This window comes from Berghia stephanieae, chromosome 1 (assembly GCF_034508935.2).
Source record: "Berghia stephanieae isolate SIO BIC M18660-M18661 chromosome 1, UCSD_Bste_1.3, whole genome shotgun sequence".
Lineage (NCBI taxonomy): Eukaryota > Metazoa > Mollusca > Gastropoda > Nudibranchia > Aeolidiidae > Berghia > Berghia stephanieae.
In genome coordinates this window covers 11211700-11234652 of record NC_088360.1, presented here as the reverse complement: position 1 = coordinate 11234652, position 22953 = coordinate 11211700, and the positions used below count along the sequence as shown (strand labels likewise).

Sequence of the window (22953 nt, the reverse complement as noted above, 5' to 3'; positions counted from 1 at the left end):
GGAGGGATCACAGTTTATTATACAGTTTTTGACTTTTATTGGATTTTCGGACAGAGGACCAGCCAGACCTTGGGAGGGCTTCTCCGAGGTTTCGAAATATTCAAGATTGGTCAAAAACTGTATTATAACACCTCCGTTGTACAGTTTTCTACAAAATCATCGTTAAAGTCAGTAAATATGAAAATATCAGAAGAGTAAATATAATTTTTAAGTAAGACTAGATTAGAAGTAGATTTTAGTTTAATTTAAAGTACCAACCAAAAAAAAAAACACAAAAAAAAAAAAAAAAAAAAAAAAAAAAAAACAAAAAAAAACAAAAACAAACATCACATTGTTGCGTATTGGTGTGGCTCTGTGGTCTTATGGTATGATACTCGTTTGGATAAGAAGGTCCTGGGTTCGAGCCTTGCTCGGCGCATAGTTGAGTTCTTGGAAAAGACTCTTTACTCACATTCTCTCACCGTACTCAGGTGTAAAATGAGTACCTGGCCGTTACAGCGTTGTCTAAGTCGGAAATTTTTTTTGTTGTAAAATCACCACACAGGCGTCATGTTTCGTTCTACATGTTACGTGTTGCTGTTGGTCAAGGACACTTTGCAGCACGTTTAGTGGATATTGCTCTATACGAAAGCTCATTTATTATTTATATGACGTGACCCAATTCAATACAAGTTCAGCATAAATGACTGCTTACTCTGACCTTTGATTTAAATTGTTTAAGTCAATAATAGCGGTCATTAATGCATTTTTAGCTTGACTGTTGTTATACCCACAGAATATGGATGGATTATTATTATCCTTGATAATTTGTGGGTCTAACCCCCCCCCCCCCCCCCCCCCCCCCCCACCTCTCTCTCTCTCTCTCTCTCTCTCTCTCTCTCTCTCTCAGTTTCTATATTGGCCTTCAGTTATTTCTTACCGCGCCAATCATACAATAAGAAAAAAAAAAGCATTGAATGACGAAAGTAGGGAAGCACAGGGTGGTTGCTGTTTGGATTTGAATTGATCAATGGAATAAATTATTCTTAATTATTGTCAAAAACTTGGCGAAACAAAGAAAGTCAGAATGAATCGAAACAACACCGAAATGCGCCACCTAGGTCACGTGACTTTCTTGAACACTTGATCCAACAAGAAAGATGGCCGATAACGCTGTCGGTGAGTATCACCTGAGGACAAGTAAAGTATAATGACAATATTACGCAATGACCCTTCTATTGAAAGAGGCAATGAAAAGAATGCACATGTAGACAATGCATTGTGTCCATACGAGTTCACATGCTGAAATCAGTATACTGTTTGACTTTGAAACATGATCAATGGATTGGGGTAGGGATCCCTTGCCCCTGCCCGAGTCTGACTGAGCTTACTGACTACTGTACTGGATGGAGTTTGTCAAGCTCCTCCAAATAAAATTGGTATTGACAGTGACATTTTTTAGGACTAGGTACTCGCACAAAACCCTCCCATGGCGAACCGAATCATAATCCCCCACCCCCGTCCGGCAAATTAAATCTAAAGGAGCAGCAAACACTTCCACTATGGCCGTGGCAAGGCAGGACCGGGTAACTCTCTAGCCTGCCTGGCCTCTGCTAACTTTGGTTCTTCATGTTTAAAAAATAAAATTCTAATGCCTTGGGCCTCTGGTTTTTCACAAGAATTGAAGCTAGAGCGCATCGCTGTAACGGCTCTATCTGGAGTTTGGTTATATCTAGTTATAGTATAGGATAGGAATAGGTGTAATGTAAATATTTTTATGGAGGCTGCTACTGTGTCTGTGTAGGCTCTTTTCACCGTACAGTGATATCTTGGAAGGTGGTTGTCACCGTACTATTTTAAAGCTATTTTAACAAGCTATGTTGCAGCACAACAAAGCAGATAATGCGTGTCTTTAATTTTAAATACAGATTTTATTTAATAATAATAATAATCTTTATTGTCCAAATTAAAGGCAATTCATGTGAGGTAAACAATGCTCAGTTTGGTTCATGGTATGAACATCAACACATTTACAAATACAGACACAGCCATACACGAACATACACGCTTGCACATTGTTTCTACACGTGTATACAAAAGAAATGAGCGTACATACAAACACATATACATACATACATACATACATACATACATACATACATACATACATACATACATACATGCAGACATACATACAAACCAGCATATCATCGTATATGCATGCCTACATTCATACATACATACATACATACATACATACATACATACATACATACATACATATATACATACACACAGACACACACACAGACAGATAGAACGATACGATATATTTGCTGGGACAGCAGATAACCATATTATAAATATAGTGTCTTATATTAAGAAGAAGATGGCAATGATTGTGATGATGATGATGATGATGATGATGATGATGATGATGATGATGATGACTACGATAATGATGATGATGATGATGATGATGATGATGATGATGATGATGATGATGATGATGATAACGACGGCGGCAATGTCGATGATGATGATTCACGACACTGCTTCTCGTTATTTTCATTGGTTGTCTCATTTTTCCACAGAAGATTTGTTAATTAATTTTATGGCGGTTGGAATGAAGGTTGTCTTATGTCGATTTGTCCGACATTTTGCTTCTAGATACCGTCTTCCGGAGCGCAGAAGTTGGAATTTTTCGTTCAGCGGATGCCTCTTTTCGTTGATAATGGTAAAAGATTTCTTCTCAACTGCATTAATATAAGTTGTGTCAAGGCTTCTAAGGTCTGTGTTAATTATTTTTGAAGCCTCTCTGAGGGTTCTATGTAGTTTGGATTTTTCTTTTGTTCCACAGCTTCCATACCACGTTGTGATGCCAAACGAAACGATACTCAATATTAATGACTTGTAGATTTGTATCATGGTCTTTCTGTTCACATTGAAAGACCTTAATTTTCTGAGTATATACAAGCGCTGGTTACATTTTTTGATGACATTGTTGGTGTGCGATTCAAATCTTAGACTGTTATCTATAATTACACCAAGGTATTTAAACGTTTCAACAGTTTCAACCGCCTGATTGTTAATTTTTGTTATTTGTCTTGCTCTTTTTCCTATTTTTCTGTGATCAAACAGTTGTTCCTTTGTTTTTGTTACATTGAGCTCTAGACAGTTATCGGCACACCATTTGCTGAATTTACTAACTTGCTCAGTGTATTTAAATTCGGAGACGGAATCATTGAGCAGGCCGAGTATTGCGGTGTCATCAGCATACTTGATGAGTTGGCAGTTATCAAAGCTAGCCACACAATCGTTTGTATAGAGGATGTAAAGTAGAGGTGAGCTTACACACCCTTGTGGGCATCCGTTTGAAAGAGTTTTTACTGATGATATATTTGAACCTACTCTGACATGTTGGGGGCGATCGATGAGAAAGTTGTTATACCAGTTGATGAGGTAATGGGGAAGGTTTAGAGCATGCAGTTTACTAATTAATATGTTGGTTTTCATGGCATTAAAGGCAGACGAAAAATCGACGTATAGGATTCGGCAGTAGTTGGCGGGTGAAACATCCAAGTGATTTGATATTGAATGCATCACTGTGAGGAGTGCGTCTTCCACACTAAGATTTTGTTGGTAGGCAAACTGATATGGATCAAGTATGTGTTGGTCATATATAAATTGCAACAGCTCTCTTTTCAGAATCTTTTCCAGACATTTCATAATAATTGATGTTAAAGCAACAGGTCTATAATCATTCAGCTGAGTTGGTGGATTCTTTTTGGGTACTGGAATTATAGTCGATGTTTTCCATATAATTGGGATTTTCTGTTCATCTATTGAACGTTGGAAAATAGGCAAGAAAGGGACAGCTAGTTGGTTGTTACAGTTTGAAATGAGTTCCCCACTAAGTCCATCTGGACCTGGTGCTTTTTTCTTTTTACATAATTTAAGAACACTGATGACCGCCTCTTTTTCGATTTCTGGCGGAGGAGACGTATTTTTTGTTATGATATTAATTTTTGAAAGTACGTTGTCAATGGTGTCGAATCATGAGTTATATATTTAAATCTGTATTAATACGTGTATTTTAATGAGCATCAATACCAGGTTTTAATATACGCAGTGGCTATTTTTACAGTCCCGTAAAGATGGTTCTCGGGGCTATTTTTACAGTCCCGTAAAGATGGTTCTCGGGGCTATTTTTACAGTCCCGTAAAGATGGTTCTCGGGGCTATTTTTACAGTCCCGTAAAGACGGTTCTCATGCCTATTTTTACGGCGTTGATGCGATTCTGTTCAATTATCCGCATAGTTATAGATTATCACCTTTTTGCAGTATTCACAAAACTTCACATATCATTTCTCCCGATATTTAGATGTACAGGTCTAGAGGCGGTGAATGAAAGCAAAATTAATTTCATTTAACATATTTAGATCTAAAGCTAACACTAAAATTAACAAACAATTAATGTAAAGTCAATTCTCTTAGCGATTTTTACGGTACTGTCATTTTTATTACATATATATATATTTTTTTTTGCATAAGTTATGTTTGCAGTACAGAACAGCCCGTTTTCTATCATCAGTGGGCAGGTTAGGTTGTATGTCTTGATTTTTTTCTGTCAAACATACATAATATAGATCTATTATCAAACACTGAAAGTATATTTAGTTCCTGCTTGAGTCGACACCCCTCAAGATATAATACTTTACAGGTTGGCTTTTGTTTACACTTTACCAGTATAACCAGTCAGGAAGGACTAACGGTTTATACAATTTTAAAAGACGTAGACGTCTAACATTCAGGGTGCAGTCTTCTCACGTGAGAGTGGGTTTGAATCCAATTTCAGAAAAGAGGCCGTTCACAAACCAATTGGACACATTTTGACCATAATTTTAGAACCCCCCCCCCCTCCCAACCATATTGTGGACAAATGACTACCCCCCCCTGTGGATGTCCATGGTAAAGATGCACATTGCGAAACACCTCATGCTTAAATATTGTTCTTTTGAATAATATTTTTAAAAAAAGAAAGTAAATAATGATGATGATTCTCTACCATGGGCGGTCATGATCTAAAAGAATAGAGGTGCCCAAGACTGATCCTCATTGGGGCGCCGAGGTGGAGAGGGCATTTTACTTTGGTCCCACCATCACGTTGCTCCTACTCCTTTACCGATTAACCCAGTGTTCGTTCCGACCAGACAAGAGTGGTCGCTGTATTGCTCCTCCCTTCCCAGTTAAGAGGTTGTTTTATTGTTCTCCGCCAAAGCGGTGTTCACCTTGTGGTCAGACCAAGGTTGTGGTTGCCCTGGGTCAGACCCCTCTGCCTAGGTTTTGAGGTACCACTAGGGAAAGAGATAGATAGAGAAAAAGAGAAAGGAAAGAGAGAGAGAGAGAGATAGAGATAGAAAAAGAAAGAAATTGGGAAAGAATGAAAGAATGAGATAGGGAGAGAGAGAGAAAATGAGAGATAGGGAAAGAAAGAAAGGGATAGAGAAAGAATGAAAGAAAGAGTGAGAGAGAGAGAGAAACAAAGAAAGAGTGTAGAAAGACCGGGAGAGAGAGAGAGGAGAAATAGAGAAAGAAAGAGATTGGGAAAGAATGAAAGAAAGAAAGAGGGAGAGAGATAGAAAAAAAGAGAAAGTAAAGAGAAAGAGAGAAGAAAGAGAAAGAAAGAAAGACATAGAGAAAGAATGAAAGAAAGAAAGAGAGAGAGAGAGGCTGCTAACTAGCCGCACCTGAACGAAGTGAGTGAGAGTTTTAGAGCTAATGGCGTCAACTCAGCCAATCTGTTACTATTTATAAATCTATTACAGCAACGCCGTAAGAATAGCCACCAGAACCGTCTTTACGGGACTGTAAAAATAGCCCCGAGAACCATCTTTACGGGACTGTAAAAATAGCCCCGAGAACCATCTTTACGGGACTGTAAAAATAGCCACTGCGTTTAATATAATATAACAAGCGAAATAAAAGACACAATTTTTTTCATCTTGAAATTGTAGGTAGTAAAATGAAGATAGACATTTTAATGTTGTCACCATTGTTGACATTGATAGCAACTTTACGAGAAAAAAAACAAAAAAATTCTCGCAAAGTAATACAATCCAACTTCCATCATGGTGATTAAATACATAAGGCCATTCTAAAGAAAAAATGTGTTTTGTCTTTTAAATTCAACCCAAATTTTTTTTTACAAATTGGGCAAAACAAAACAAAAAAATCAAAATAAAACTATTACTATTACCCAAATAAAGATAATGAATACCTAAAAAAATCTGAAAAAAAAAAAAGAAGAAGAAAAAAGCACGCCAAGGAGTCAAATCGCGGACTCTGTAATGACGAGCGAATGTGCAGCTAACGGAACCCATGACATCTAGACATAAAATTATATTTATACAAAACCCTCAGTAGGTAGTAGTAGTAAGGACTCAGTGGATAATAGTGGTTCTGATTGGCTTATTTTCACCTTACAGTGATAATAGCTTGGTGGACTATTTTCACCCTATAGTGGGGTGGAAATAGTCTGTATTTTTATAACTATAACTAGAATAGGGTTTTTTTTCTTTTTCCGAAAGCCCTTTAGTTTTTATTCTTAAAAGCCTTTTTGGAACTATATTTGTTAATTGTTCACATATATTTTTATCTTCATTTTTTTTTTTTCCTGACAATGTAACATGTCTTTAGATTATAACATAAAATTTTATTCTCCTGTTATTTTGACCCATCATTATTTTTTTATCTCTTTTTATTACTTTTATACCTAGATTCTACTAAAAGTGAAGATGATGGTGCAGATACTGCTGACTCAAAGGTAAAAAAAATATAAAAAACTTTTAAAAGCCTTAAATTTTAAAACATTTTGCATTACATTTATAGATAGAATCTATTCAAAATTGAAGTTTAAACAAAATCACTTTCAGATGCTGCTCAACTATACACTTATCTAGTTTAAGATTTAAGGGCATTTTTATTTTTAATGGATTTGGATCAAGTCTTGTTGATTCTATTTTACTTCGGGTTATATTTTTCATTTGGGAAAATACATCAACATGAATTTTTATGTTTTATTTTATATTTATAAATCCAAAGAAAAATGATTGATTTTATCTTAATATTATTGTTGTTTTTAAACAGGTGTCATCATCTTTTGGTGCCCATGCCCGACCATTTTCAGGTAATTGTCTTGTTTTTATTATTTTAATGCACATTTTCAGGATATTAGAAAAGGATGTGTACTTTTTTTCAAATTGTGTTTTAGAGAATGTAAAGGAAGTTATTGACTTGGTGTTAAATAATGAGGATAGAAGGTAATAATGATGAGTGCTAGTTCCAAAGATTGCGATTTTCATTGATAAGAATGTCATGAATTGAATATAACAATGAGATTTATCTTTAAACCAGATTCTGCCCCTTCTTCAGCCCAAGATGGTAATCAAGAGGTGAGCAGTTCAGACATTACAGAATCTGGCTGTCTGTCTCACCCTCCAAAAGTGCCTGGGGCCTCTATGAGTCCTTACAGCAATGGTAAGATTTGTTGTTAGATTTATTTTTGTGTTGATTAGTATAATCATGTACATATGCAAGTCTCAAATATGTGTGTATGAGTTTTCGAGAGGGATCTGTTTTCTAAACTTTGAACACTACTAGTACTACTAGTCTTAAAAAAAAATCTTTATATTTTTTTTCTTCAATTTTACCTTCCTTATGACAATGATCAGTCTTATGCCTCTTTTAAATTGAAGTCGGGGCCCTGATAGCTCAGCTTGTAAAGTAATTGCCTCACAAATAAAGGGATTGAATTAACTTGAGCTTTTTAAATTATATAGTGCAGTATCCACTAAACATGCTCAAAGCGCTTTATTTACAAAGAATTAGATCTCATGTGCGGCAGAGATTTTTTTTCATTATTTCCATCCTGTAATGATAGGGTTGGTAACTCTGTATGGTTGGTTGGAGGGACATTGCAGTAGACTAGTATCGCATCTAAAAAGTAGCAAGCAAATGCCAGTGTTCGTTTACCATTTCATAAACTGGTGTTAATTATATTGCCATTGTCTTATTACTCTCAAAAATCTCCTTTTAAAATAAATAATTCAAGTAATAAGTGAGAAAACAAATCACTGATAATATCTGACATTTATATTTTCTTCCCCAGCTTTCTATGGAAATACTCATAATGCAGGTTAGTAACATTTTCAGCCAATTTATTTTTATTCTTCATTTTAAATGTGACTATATAATCAAATATGGATTATAAATCATCCCATGAGTAGCAGTGGGATTATAAAATGGATAAATAAATAGATTCCCTTTATTCATCCCATAGGGGAATTTGTTTCTAGGGTTTATTCCAAGGGAAGACTGGAATAACCTAACGCCAGCCGCAGTGCAGCGCCGCAAACTGAGCTAGGACGAGGTGACTTGCTCAAGGCCACAGAGCGCGGTATTCTAACTCAGTACCTTTTGGGTATGAAGCAAAGATGTACCGCTGACCCATAATAAATTATCATTTGATGTCATCTCAAATTTCATTATATTCAAAATAAAAAAAAATCAATACTTTAATAAGCTGCTCACTCATAGACGTGTTAAGAATTATAATTATAACTATTTGATTGTGGTAATTGTATTTCAGGAATGTACACAAACCCATTTGTTCCAAGGGCCCCTCTCAAGTCAGATGTTGTTTCTACTGATCAGTCTAACAGCACTGAAAGTAGGGAAGGTAAGTTATCAAGTTCTATGGGTTATTTATTTTTATAATTTGAAAGCAGGTTCAATATATGCAAAAGGTGAATTACCCATCACTGCAGTTTTTATACAATTATGTGATAACTTTCTCCATTATTGTGTCATTGAGTTGAAAGATAGATGTTTAATAGTTGATCAAATTTGTTGTTGGTAAATTCTAGGATTTGTGTTGAGAGACTTTTCCATTCCTCGATGGTTCTTGGAAAGAAACTGTTTTCATATGGGTTTGTTCTGAGTGTTAGAATTGTGAACGTAATGCTAGAATAATTTCTTGTGAATATAGTGTTGTTTTGTAAAATATTGTGGTAGAGTTACTGCTGTTTTGTTGGAATGTACTGTTCTGTGGAGAAGTTGGTGTTTTTCTTTCAGCCTACTTTCCAATGTTTTCCACTGCAACAATTTCAGGGCCTCAATAATGCATCCTGGTTCGCGCAAGTAAGTTTTATTGCAGAGCCAGCCTTGAAGCCAATAAAGTAGCTTTTGTTCCTTCTGTTTTGAGTCGTTTTCTTCATCCATAGTCTTTTCAGGGGACTTTGGGTTGATGTTTTTAATTCCATGGTATTCCAGTTTTCTGTGGAGGTGCATAATGGGCACACTATCAAATACCTTCGAAAAGTCTGAAACAAGTAGATCTATTTCTTTTCTGCTGTCTACTGCCTTTCCTATTTCTTCTGTGGTGTTTACGAGCAAGTCTTTTTCAACAAGACAATAAAACGTTGCAATAACTCATCACAGAATAGCTAGAATTCTTTCCAAAAATATAACGAAAAGAAAATGTAGAAAAAGAATGAACATTTCTGTGAGAAAATCAATGATTTGCTATTTCCAAAACAGTGTTGTTAAAAATTGTATGGAAAGGGAAGAGGCAGAGTGGTTACGGCTCACTGCAGCACAGAATGTCTGATGTATTTCAAGCCCCATTCAGGATTTCATATTTTTCCTTAGAGGCAAGAATTTAACCCCTAATTTGTTCACTAGGACAAGGGTGATTCCTGCGGACATCAGGAATTTGCTTGATGGATTATCTGTTTTCCCCTTTGGAATGCTTTGGCGTTGATCTCGTACAAAGCGGTTTTTTAAAAATATTGCTTTGAACTGTAATCCAAACTATGTTGCATCTTGAATCATTTTAATATTGTCACTGTTACCAATAAAAGGGATTTATCAGCATAAGGGGGACTATCTCAAGACTGAGATTTTCAGGTTCATTTTCAGATTATTTCATTGAATAAAGCAGTGATGATACTTTTCCGCGGATCCGCGGAAATCCGCGGTTTTCTTTCCTTTCCTCGGTTTTCCTCCTCAGATCCTTGATCCGCGGATATTTCCTTCATTTCCTCCTTTTACTTTTTTTTTTATATAATAAATCTTTAAAAAATACCTCCTTTAAAAAAAAAATAAAAAAATATATATATAAAATTTCCTCCTTTTACTGGACTCCGGGCGTTTTAAAATTGTACTCAAAAGAAGTCATGCTGCCTACTTTCCTGTGGTGCAAGAATGTTCTAGGTGAGTTTTCCGTTTTTCCGAGACTTTTCCTCCTTTTTGACTCTTTGTGAGTATCATCACTGATAAAGGTGAGAAAATGATCAAATATGAATACAATTGAACCTATGTGTTTAGAATTTGATTTTTCTTATGTCCATCATTTACAGGTCTGATAGCACCCAGCAGACTTAATGCCGCTGTGAATAGAGACAGTTCAGAAGTCGAAGGTAAGTTAACCTTCCTAAATTGTATGTCTTTGTGACGTTTGTGACTCAGTGTTGTGGTATATTGTTTTAAAACAGAGTCAAGTGATGTTGATTGAGCATGGTCTGTAGATTGGTGACAACTATTGCTAAGTTCTGGCCCAAGAGTAATTTCCTTGGATGAGGCTCTTAATACACATTACACCACTCAACTCGGGTTGATATGTGCATCAGGCTATAAGCAATAATTAAAAAAAAAAAAGATTTATAGGTAACTAGTTCTGAATTAAATTCAAATGTAATTATATATGGCTTACTGCAAGAATGCTGCTTATTAAGTATAACAAGGAACTCAATAACTTAAAAGACAATGATATACACAATGAAGCGATAGAAACCAGAGTAGACTGGAAGGCTTTCACAGTAGAGATAAGAATAACAGCCAAAACTGCAGTAATATCTGATGACTTTCAAGTGGAAGGCATGAAGTGAATTAAATCAGTAAGATCCATTGCTTAGGCATGCTGTGCAATGTACTCCCATTTGACGACTTTGCCAGTATTTTTTAATATTATTTATTGTTGTTGTAATATATACATTTACAATATAAAACTTTTGATTACATATTATAGGTAACAGATCTTTCCCCAAGCAGTCAGTGTTGGCTCCGCCAAAACTCACCAGTGCTGTGTTCGGAGGTGGAAGTGCTAGTCATGACACCCCAAGCTCTACGTTCAATTCATTTAATTCTTATATAAGGCCTTCAGTATTCTCTGGCCCATTCGACTCTCCTGGACTGGGTCGAGGTAAGTGTTTTACATTTTCTCTCTTCTAAGATTATTTTATTTTCCTTTAGTTTGAACTTTTCTTTGAATCCTGTTTACCTTATTTTTGTAATCCAACTTAAAATGATTTATGATATCAAATAGAGTAAGGTAAGTGTCTTCTCCATAAATATGTTAGCAATACAATATCACTTTCTTTGGTTAGAAGTTATGTTGAAAAGAAACTTGTTAGTGGTGTATAGGGTTAAAATTCTCTGGCAGTTAAGTAGTTGGAAATGAAAAGTCACCCTTTTGAAAGGTGATCATTATTTAGTATGCCTGCATCAGGAATGCTTGGCTAGAAAAAATCTTTGTCACTTATTTTGACAAAAGAACCATTTATCATAAGGAATATCAGCAATGCCTGGTTAGCCACAATTTATTCTATATTTCACTATTTTTTAAAAATTTGAGTGTGTACGTATTTTTGTGCTTTTATTTCTTTTTCTTTTTTTCTTTCTTTCTTTATTTTAAAAATGTTTTTTTGTCGTTTATTGAGAAAGACGAGAGATTTTATTCTACAAACATTTTCATATTCAGTCTCAATCACATTTCTTCCTGTTATTTTTACATTTCCCAGGAGCTCCACTCCTAAAACCAGCCAAATTGCCTGACCCAACCAAATCTTGTGACAGCAAAGGTCAGTGTTGACTTCCTATATTCTTAATACCGGATGACTTAAACTTAGAGGCTATGACTATGACTTGCACTTGGCAATCTTGATGGTGTTTTAGGTTTTGTAGGAATATTTTTCTGATACTCTGTCCACTCCTGAATGATTGGGTAGCTGTGTCTGATTTATTTCTGGTGGAAGCAACTTTGCAATATCAGGGCTGATAACTGAATTTGTCATCTGGTCTATTGTTATAGAGATGTATTTAACTCATTCTCATATTGCTCGGCTATGTGGTCTTGTGGTATGACACTTGCTTTCGGATCGGAAGTCCTGCTCTTAGCTACTTCTGTTCCCTGTTTGAACATTCCCCTTTGCCTTACTTGTTCTCAGGTGCTTTTAATTGGAAATCTATAATTTTTTGACAATTGCATCTTCCTTTCACTGGTGCCAAAATGACCTAAAATTGGCACAATTAAGATAAAATCCTCAAAAACAAAAACAGTCACCAAGAATAAGAGTGATGTGTAAGATGTTCTTGACATTGATATATTTGATGTTTTTATGTTTTTAACCATCACACTTTTTTTTTTCTTCAAAGAATTTGTCGACAATGTGCAAGATTTCTTTTCTCTTCATTAGATTAACACATTTTTATAGTTAAAAATGCTTTTTAAGTTTTTCATACTTTTTGTTATTTCTGTTTTCAGCTGATTCAGCCAGTGAAGCGGAAGTACTGAGTTTGAATGCTAAGTCTGGTGAAGCGTCTTCAGCCAGCGACCGTCTGGGTGGTGCTGATGGAACCTCAGGGGGAAGTGAGGTTTCCTCCTCCTCTGCTTCTTCCTCTCTCCCTCCTCCAACTCTTTCCACCGTTCAGTCTCCACCTGATGCTGAGGGGGCGGTTGGTGGGGAAAACACTCCTTACAACCAAGATATAGTCCCTGACATTAACAAAAATAACAGGTAACCAATCTCTCTCTTCTTTTAAAGTTGAATGTATGGGTTACTGAAAAAAAAAGTTTGATTTCAATTCAAGTGGTAGTGTTTCGTGATATGACCATTTTTGTCAAATTATTTTATTCATTGAATTTTTCTGTTTCCTACAGACAGAAGAAAATTGAATTCACTAAATCAAAATGTTCTTTTTGCACTTCTCACTTGTTGTAGTTAATTGTAAAAACGTAAAACTGAGCCATACTCAGTGACTTTTTTCAATAATTATGAGTGTCATATGCTAATGGAAAGCTGAGAAACTGGAGTTGAGACAGCTTGATTACTTATACTTTTAAAGAAATTTGAAGGTTCTGGCCTATCCCAATTGTCTTACTCTTCTCAATTGAGCATGATGTATTGGGAATATGAAACAAAAGTCATTTTAGAGTATTTCTGCTGAGAGCTCAATCTACTTTAGATCTTGATCATGGAACAGAATATTTTTATTTTCCGGAATAAACTGTTGTCCCGATTGCATTTTTTTCTCATTTTTGTTTCTCTCTTTCATCATTGACCAGATTGAAAGATACTTCAGGAGTTTCTAGTAGCTCACAATCTTTTGTCTTTGGAAGTAATCTCTCACAACGGGTTACAGTAAGTAAATTTTCTTCCTATCAAAGCTTTGGTTGCAATGCAGATTGATGATAAGTGACACAGAGAGAAAAAATTGATTATATTTTGGCTGTATAGTTTCATGATTGGTACTAATAAAGCTAGTCTGGAAAAAGCTGTCATCAAATTAATTTGATAACCATCGTTTTTACAGATTGTGTAAGTGATGATTTTGTTATTTTTCAGGGCATTTTGTCTTCGCCTTTTGAAAATGAAGCATCAGCATCTTCTGGTTTTGTGTTTGGCGAGTCTTTGGGTTCTCGAGCTGTGGTGGAGACAAATGGTTCCACTCAGTCACACAAAGATGACGAGAGTGATTCAGATTCAGGTAGGCACTTTTATCATTATTATTGTTATTGTATTTATTATTATCACTAACATTATTATTATCACAATTATTATTTTGATTATTATTATTGTTGTTGTTATTATTATTATTATTATTACTAGCTGTAGTAGTATTAGGATATGTATTATTATTGGTATAAGTATTGTTGTTGGTATTAAATTTATTAAGCATTTTAAGCACTTGCTATTTATAAAAGTGGAAATTTAATTTCATATTATATAAATGAAGAAATAAATGAAGACTTGTGAAGTACCGAGCATGACGAACTGATAGAAATGCACAATGAAAATGTTAATTATATTTATTTTGATAATTAATAATAATATTTATTTTGTTAACCAGGTAACAAGTTAAATAGAACTCTGGAGGAGTCGGCAAGGGAATACCAGGCCAAACATGAAATGAAGACAGAATTGAAAGAGGTTGAGACTATCACAGGGGAGGAAGAAGAATCAAATGTTTTACAGGTATGACCAATACAATAATTCAATGGAATGAATTTTCCACTGTATTTTATATTGCTCAGTAGGTTAAATGGTTAGGCTAGATACTATTAGAGATTTTGATTTTGAATTTAGAATGTTTGGGTGGGGATCCTGACCTCCCATAGCGGGCAGGGAGGTACATACTGTGTCTTCTATCCCTTTATATCTGTTTTCCAACATGCTTTCTGTCTTTGTCTCGGAATGAGATTACTTGGTTTTGTCCTGGCCCTGGCCGGAATCCTGGCTGGGAGGGAAACAGTCAAATGCATAGTTATTGTTTTGGGAGATGATATTTTTTTTCCTTGTAAATCATCTCTCTTTTATGTATTATTATTTTTATCTCTAATGTATAATGTAAGCATTTGAGTGTATTCCTCTTTGTTAGATTTTGTGCTTGTGTCTGGATGAGACTTGTAGGTGATTTCAAACTAAGTACATTGGTGGTATGCTCTTGGAATCTACATCTGATCCCTATTTGTTCCCAGTTCCCCTTTGTCTTACTTTTTCTTTGGTGCTTTAATTGTAATTCTAGAACTTTTTACTATCCCATTTTCTTCCTTTTTACTGGCGCTGATATAACCTAAATGTGTTGCAAGCGCCGTAAAACCCTTAAAAACATAAACATAAAAAACAATTTAGAATGTATCGACATTCATAAAAATTTTCTCAATTTGTCTGTAAACGTTAGAATTGCCTCACATATGCTCTTTTACGTTTCACTAGTGAACCTGATGTTTTGACTGCCATCTATGATCATTTGTAAGTTTGTAGTACATAGTTTGGATCATGATATACATTGGTAGATCCAATTATATGATTACTTGAGCTTGGGCTTTTATATAGCTCAATATCCACTAAATATGCTCAAGGCGCTTTACAAGGGGCCCCTGACCAACAGCAACATGTAACATATAGACTGAGACATGACGCCTGTGGCGATATTACAATTATTTCGACAGAGACAAACAACCCTTTTGACGGCCAGGTACTCATTTTACACCTGAGAACATTGAGAGAATGTGAGTAAAGAGCCTTTTCCAAGGACTCAACTATACGCCAAGTGAGGCTCGAACCCAGGACCTACCAATCTGAAAGCGAGTGTCATACCACAAGACCACTTAGCCGCACCGCATGCTTATTATATTGTGTGTGAAAGTGCTTGATATACTGTATCCAAGTTTCTTTATAATTCCAGACTCTCTTCATTTTACTGATCATGTGCTGTTTAATTCAGAATAGGTCTTTCTTTGTCATTTAAGAGGGTTGTTGGTAGTTTTTTATCATACTCTGCTAGTCGTTTTTGTTTATTGTGACTGACAACATTTTTACAATACCATCCTATGATCATTCTCTGCTTTCTATTTATATGTTTTTGGGTTTTAAAAAAAAAAAAAGGATTTATGCATTTAAATTTTTTTTTTTTTTTTTTTTTTTGTGACCAAATAATGTATTCTCTTCAGTAAGAATATTTTATATTCGTTGTTCTCTACAAGAAAAAACTATTTTAGTTGATTATTTCTAGGTTTATTATTTGTAATATTAATGTTTGATTGACTAATTATAATTTATTTTATAAAAATTTGTAATTGTTGCTTCAAGGAATTTTAATTTTTTTGTTGAAGGGAAATGTAGGTGTAAATGAAAATGTCATTTGAATTTCAGGCCAACGGTAAACTCTTCTTTTTTGAAACAAGCAACGAGTCCTGGGTAGAAAGAGGTAGAGGTACTATTCGACTCAATGACATGTCTGCAAGAGATAACACCAATTTCCAGTCAAGACTAGGTAAGTCATATCAAATGTTCAGACTTTAAACTCAACCAATTTTATCAGGAAATTCATATTTGGTCCCATTCCTGATTTTCCTAATTTACAAAGGTTTTCACATTTTTTTTTTTTTAATATTCTTTTTTTAAATGAAAAATTAGAGCTACCAACTGTACGCCAAATAAAAGCATATTTGTATGCTTTTTTTAACCTTTGTAAGATTGTATGCTATTTTTAAAAAAAATCTTAAGCAAACATTGTTTTATTTCTGTTTTTCATAAGTTTTTTTTTGGCATTCGTCATGCTTCCCACACTATAAGTATAAACAATTGATTGTTGTTTGATAAAATTAAATAATGGTTTGTTTGCATTGCTTCATAATTTTATTTTCCCAAACTTGTCACAAGAATTATTTACCTCCAATATTACATGATGGCAGGGAGTGATGTGACTGAAGGGTTCCATTTTCAAATTGTACACTTTTTCTCCAATTCTTAATCTTTTTGACAAGGAATCTTACACTTTTTCTTGTGTTGAGATTGGCAGCCCTGCAGCATGCTTCATCATCATCATCTCAGTGTGGTCCAATGATTTGAACTAAAAATATGTTTCTGAAAAGATGGCAAAACTGTTCAGATTTGAAATGATCTTATTCATGACGCATCTCACTGAAACTATAAGGGTGCTTAGCTTCGCCCTTACATTGCCCCTAGCATGGAATCTCTTCCACAACAGCCATTCTGAGTACTGTTATTATTTTGATATTCCTAAATATGATTGTATCTTGTAACTGGAAGGTATTTAAATTTATATAAACATATATTGCCTCTGATATTTATTTTGATTAAAGCATTCACAGATTCACAGTGTTTTTAAAGATATGTTATTTGTATCTCATTGTATTTCAAACATTTGAATAAGTTGGCTTCAAATAAAGATTTAAATTTCCTTTCAGTCATGAGAACACAAGGTAGTTTACGTGTGGTGCTGAATGCAAAAATCTGGCCAGGCATGTCGTTGGAAAGGGCCTCGTCTAGGTCTATACGAATCACAGCAATGGACACAGATGAATCAATTAAGATCTTCCTTATTACGGTGAATGAGCAGGTTTTCATTTTTTATCGACTTAGTTAAGCAAAGTGTTCAAAGTTGGGCTGGACTCTTGTTGCCTTAATATGACTCTAAAATGCAGTTTCATAGTTCTTTGGGTTTCTTTTGTTGTTGTTATTTTTTTTTTTTTAATTTTTACTCCAACAGTCACTATCATATTTCAGATTAAATATGTTTCTTTTTACACAATCTAAATATCAATATTCGTGTTTTGCATTGTGGTTTTTGTTTTGTAGCCATTTTCAACTAAGTAGTTTTTTGGTTTTCTAAGTGCTTCTTCCTTTTTGTAGTCTAAAAAAAGGAATAGAGTGTTGACCTGATTTTGCAGCATGCTTAATTATCTCAATTATAACACTTTCTCTAACAGACTAATATTAAGGATTCTGAAAATCTGCTTCGAGCTATTGACTGGAGAATTCAGCAACTTAAAATCCAAGAGGAACCAGTGAGGCAGCATTCTGTATCCAGGACAGGGGACAAGAGGAAGGCGGAGGATTCTGATTTTGAATTTCCCATTAAAAGCAAGTAAGTTGAAAAGTACACTTGCATTGTACGTAGTGAGTTTAAAAAATGGTAAAAGAAAAGTTGGCAAATGGAGAAAAATGAAAAATTGAACTGTGAATGGTAGGATAAAGAGCTGACATTTCCACGACCACGTGCAGGCTTTTTTAAAGTAACCAAGTAATTTTTAAAATATTGGCACCTCTTTTGAAAAAAAATGGTGGTATCTCTGTATACATTTAATGGTTTAATTTAATTGTCTTGAAATTTTTGGCTTTTATTTTAAATCATAAAAAAAATGTTATGACTTAAAAATAGATTTTTGGCACAGTATTTGACTTTGATCTTGGAATGCAGATGCCATTTCATATGGATTAGTTGCGTAACACAAGTATGACAAAACACATGACACTTGCATAAGTTAAAGTGATACTAAGCTGCTAGAAGCTGTGGTCTGTAAAAAGTAATGAACAAAAAATGAATAACAGCTTCAAAAAAGAATAAAATACCAACCAATAGCAAAAGTAATAAAGACTAGTGTGTCTCGATTTTAAGTGATTTTTAAAATTGTTTTTCTTTTTGACTGAAACATTCCGTGTTTTGGTGTTTTGTTCTTTTTCTAAGCTGATATTCAAAAGATCATTAGTTTTTGTAGTATAATTCTAGAACGTACCAATGATGTATACCTGCCACTTTTGTATCTTCAATTGAGATTCTTTTTTTTTTAAACCAGAATTGTATTTCTTTTCAGAAATGAATATATGATTATGACCGAATTGAACTACACTTTATCAATTTTATAATAGGTACATATAAAATTAGAGTATAAATCTTACATATTCCATAACTACAATTTTAAAAATTAAATTTAGAATTGATGTGTAAAGTCTGTAATGTGTCATAAAATCTGTTGTACTTGGCTTTTCTAAAGCTAAATGTGAAGACTCCAGGGGGTCGTATGCAAGTGCATCCATGAAATATAACTTTTCTACCTATAATAAATATTTGTTTATTGCGAGTTAACTTTGCCTTAGGGGAAAATTTGCTTTTTTTTAGTTTTGAACCAGTTGGAGTTAGTTTTTTTGGTAATGCTTTTCGATGCTGAAAATGTCATTGAAAAAAAAAAAGAAAGATAATGTCTGCAATATGGCTAGGAATATGTAGAATGCTCAAAATGCTTAGATGCCAAGTTTCCCCTTTTGATGGTATAACAATTAGTAATTCTACTCTCCTTTGATTTTTAAACAAAAGGATCTGGGTGGGGATCCTGACCTCCCATAGCGGGCAGGGAGGTACATACTGTGTCTTCTATCCCCAGATATCTATTTTCCAACATGCTTTCTGTCTTTGTCTTGGAATGAGATTACTTGTTTTTTTTTCCTGGCCCTGGTCGGAGTCCTGGCTGGGAGGAAAACAGTCAAATGCATAGTTATTGTTTTGGGAGATGATATTTTTTTCCTTGTAAATCATCTCTCTGTTATGTATTATTATATTTATTTTTAATGTATAATGTAAGCATTTGAGTGTATTCCTCTTTGTTGGATTTTGTGCTTGTGTCCGGATGAGACTTATAGGTGATCTCAGACTAAGTACATTGGTGGTATGCTCTTGGAATCTACATATGATCCCTATTTGTTCCCAGTTCCCCTTTGTCTTACTTACTCTTGTGTGCTTTTATTGTAATTCTAGAACTTTTTACTAGATATCCCATTTTCTTCCTTTTTACTGGCGCTGATATAACCTAAATGTGTTGCAAGCGCCATAAAACCCTTAAAAACAAACAAAACAAACAAACAAAAGGATGCTCATTCCCCTTGTCTGGGCACTTGTTTTACCCAAGTGTGCTGCTTCTCGAAGTTGTACATGCCGTTTATAGTTTATATTTATGTATTAAATCCTCTCATCATTCTTTTTAGGAAAGTAAACAGCTCACCAGACCAAGGTATTTCTATAACCAAAAAAGAGGAATCAGACAGTAGTGTTCAAGACCCGGAAACAGAAGGTAAGTTGCTTATGAAAACTTATTTTCTCCTCTTTATAGTTTGTTAGGAAACTTTTGTTCCACTTTATTTTGAAAAACTGATGAAAACTTTTTAATGGCTAAAGAGCAGCAAGAATCTCCACTATTACAATTACCCATCAGAATGATACCCTGCTTCTATAGGAAGGATCAGAGTTTAATATCCTTGACTGTGGGGTCCTGATAGCTCAAATGGTAGAGCTTTTGCTACACACTCAAAGGGATCGGGATCCTGGGTAATGTTAAGATTTTCTGACTCCTCGCCCCCACTTCAACTTCTCCCATAGTGGGCAGGGAGGTACTTATTGTGTCTTCTATCCCCCTATATCTGTTTGCCAACTTGCATTCTGTCTTTGTCTTGGAATGAGATTGTTTGGTTTTGTACTGACCCTGGTCGGGGTCTGCTGGAGGGAAACAGTCAAATGCATAGTTATTGTTTTGGAGATAATTTTTTCCTTGTAAATCACTCTCTGTTATGTATTATTATATTTGTTATAATTTATAATGTAAGCATTTGAGTGTATTCCTCTTAGTGGGGCTGTGCTTGTGTCCAGATGAGACTTAATGGTGATTCAAACTAAGTACATTGATGGTATGTTCTTGGAATCTACATCTGATCCCTATTTGTTCCCAGTTCCTTGTCTTACTTTTTCTTGTGCTTAATTGTAATCTAGAACTTTTTACTATCTCATTTTCTCCTTTTCACTGGCGCTGATATAACCTAAATGTGTTGCAAGCGCCGTAAAACCCTTAAAAACAAAAAACAAAACAAACCACTTCAACCTTTCCATCCAGCATTGATTGGGTAGCTGAGTTTGATCTGGTGGAAAGTACTTAGTGATAGAATAGCGTCCTGTTCATAAGGTAACAACAGTTGCTATTGTCCGTTTACGAGCCTTTAGCTCTAAAGGACTACTTATTGTCTTTGACAGTACGAATTATGTTAGTAAAAAGGTGACACTTGGAATAGGTGCAATAGGATTTGAGTCATGAGGATATATCCGAATGGCTCTATTATGATTTGAACTCTTGATCCTTCAACTTAAAGATGAGTATCATAATGAGTGGTGGTGTCACACAGTTAATTATGATTTGATTTATTAAGAAAGTGACATTTATTTTGTTTTTGAACAAAAGATTAACTCTTTTCATGCTGAGACAATGCCAACATAGTGGATGACTTCTGGGAAGAGTTTATGATGTTTATTTTTATTTTTAACTTTCTTATATGCACATTGGTGGTCCCAATAGAGCAGTTGGGAGGGCACTTGCTTCACATACAAAGGGACTGGGATTGATCTGGGATGAAGTCGAAAATTATTTTTCTTCTGACCCTCCTAGCAGTGATTGGGTTTGTTAGATCTGGTGGAAAGTTCTTTGTGATAGACCTGTGTTCTATCCAAAGGGAAGCAATTACATTTGTCATTTAAATGCTGTAGAAACCGAGATTTGGCTCCATGAGCCTTATGGCTTTGAAAGAACACTGTTTTGTATATGTGGATTATTTTCATACTTTTTCAAAATATGGAAAAAAAAAATTGGTCAGTTTTAATATAGGGCAGAACTTGACATCATTGTTTGTATAATTTTAATATATGTTAAAATGGTATGACAGAGACTGAAGAAGAGCATGAACTGTCTTGAGAAATGATGTAAGGAAAAAAATTATATTTTATAAAATGTCATGCATGATTGTGAACAAAGCTTTATTTTTTTTTCTCCTCATTTTGTCTACAGCATCATGTGAAAGCCATTCATCATCTTTAACTATCAAGTCAGAATCAGATTAGATCAGCTCATCGTTTTGTTCCTGTCCAGAGTCGTAACAGAGATTGATTGATTGGAAGCTTTTTTACCTCCTTCCTTTGAAGTGACCAAGGAGTAACGTGAAATCGATGATGTTACCGAGCATTAATACAATTATTGACCTGTCTCTCATCATTTGTTTTTTTACAATTGTAATGGATCTACATTTGTGGTTTTTAAAAAGAAAAGGTAGTGAATAAAAAATGCCTGGGGGTGGGGGGACAACGACAATTGTGGAGCAGTAGCTCTTGTGGTCTAGTAAATTTATTACTTTTTAAAAACTAAGATAGTAGGTACATTTAACTCCTGGTAGTGCATGTGACTTCTGTTCTTCCAAGTTAAATTTAAAATGGTATGATCTTAATATTTTGGCAAAATACGCAAAATGTATCTGTTGGCGAGGTAATTCAATCATTTGGACAGTAGGTAGGAAAATAAATGGTTGAATGAATGAGGATTGTGAAATTTGTTTATGACATTGAATCTGCTTGTTTTAGAGTTGGAATATCTGGAACATACCAGTATGCCTAGTTCTGTGTTACTTTTTTTTTATTTGTAACATGTAACAAGTCTTACTGTAAGTTGCAACTTGATATTGTATGTTATCATCACCGTTCTCTAAGTATTTTGTACAGCTTTTCATAAAATTTATGAATGATGCATTACTTCATTAACCTTTTGATATGTACAGACTCATGAATAAACATCTTATTGTTAAAAGCATAAAAAGATGTTCCGTTAATGTTTTTGGATAAACTCCAGATTGATAACAATTTTATTTTTAAAAGTACCTAGCTAAAAAAAATTTAAGAGCGGTGTTCTCAATGTTCTGCTGTATGGGTCAGAATGTAAAAAGACAAAAAACGTATATCAGAAATTAGAAGTGTTCCAGTCCAAATATTTGAGAAGACTCCTAAGAATCTTCTGGTACAATGTCATTTGAAATGAGGATCTCCTGCAGAAAACTGAGATGGGCACATTTTCAGATACTGTCAGAGCCAGACATTGGAAATGGCATGATCATGTCTGCGGGATTCCAGCGGACTACATCCACAACTCCACACACCCACTGAAACTTAAAGAGGAAGAGTAGAAAGATGGGGAGGTGTCTTTTGACATCCCTTGATAGGAGTGGTCACTTGTGTATATTCTATCCCTCTATATCTGTTTTTCTTTTACACATTCTGGGTGGGGTCTTTTGTCCTCTCATTGTGGGCAGGGAGATCACTCACTGTGTCCTCTTTCCCCCCTTCATCTGTTTTTCAACTTGCTTTCTGTCTTACCTTGGAATGAGATTACTTGGTTTTGTCCTGGCCCTGGCCAGAGTCCTTGGCTGGAAGGGAAACAGTCAAATGTATAATTATAGTTTTGGGAGATGATATTTTTTTTCCATAGTAAACCATCTTTCTATTATGTACTTTTATAGTTATTAGTTTTGA

The 22953-nt window shown here is 34.7% G+C and overlaps 1 protein-coding gene across 1 annotated transcript; it reads left to right on the top strand.

Annotated features, from left to right (window-relative positions):
- Window positions 1-1063: 1063 nt before the first annotated feature.
- LOC144967855 (uncharacterized) lies at window positions 1064-22243 on the top strand. Its single transcript, XM_078905581.1, has 18 exons — window positions 1064-1158; window positions 6759-6805; window positions 7129-7168; window positions 7396-7518; window positions 8150-8176; window positions 8630-8719; window positions 10401-10460; window positions 11069-11242; window positions 11841-11900; window positions 12584-12836; window positions 13385-13460; window positions 13665-13806; window positions 14170-14294; window positions 15975-16095; window positions 17033-17172; window positions 17555-17712; window positions 19605-19690; window positions 21446-22243. The coding sequence occupies exons 1-18, from the start codon at window positions 1140-1142 to the stop codon at window positions 21496-21498; spliced, it is 1794 nt and encodes a 597-aa protein (XP_078761707.1). The 5' UTR covers window positions 1064-1139; the 3' UTR covers window positions 21499-22243.
- The last annotated feature ends 710 nt before the right edge of the window (window positions 22244-22953 follow it).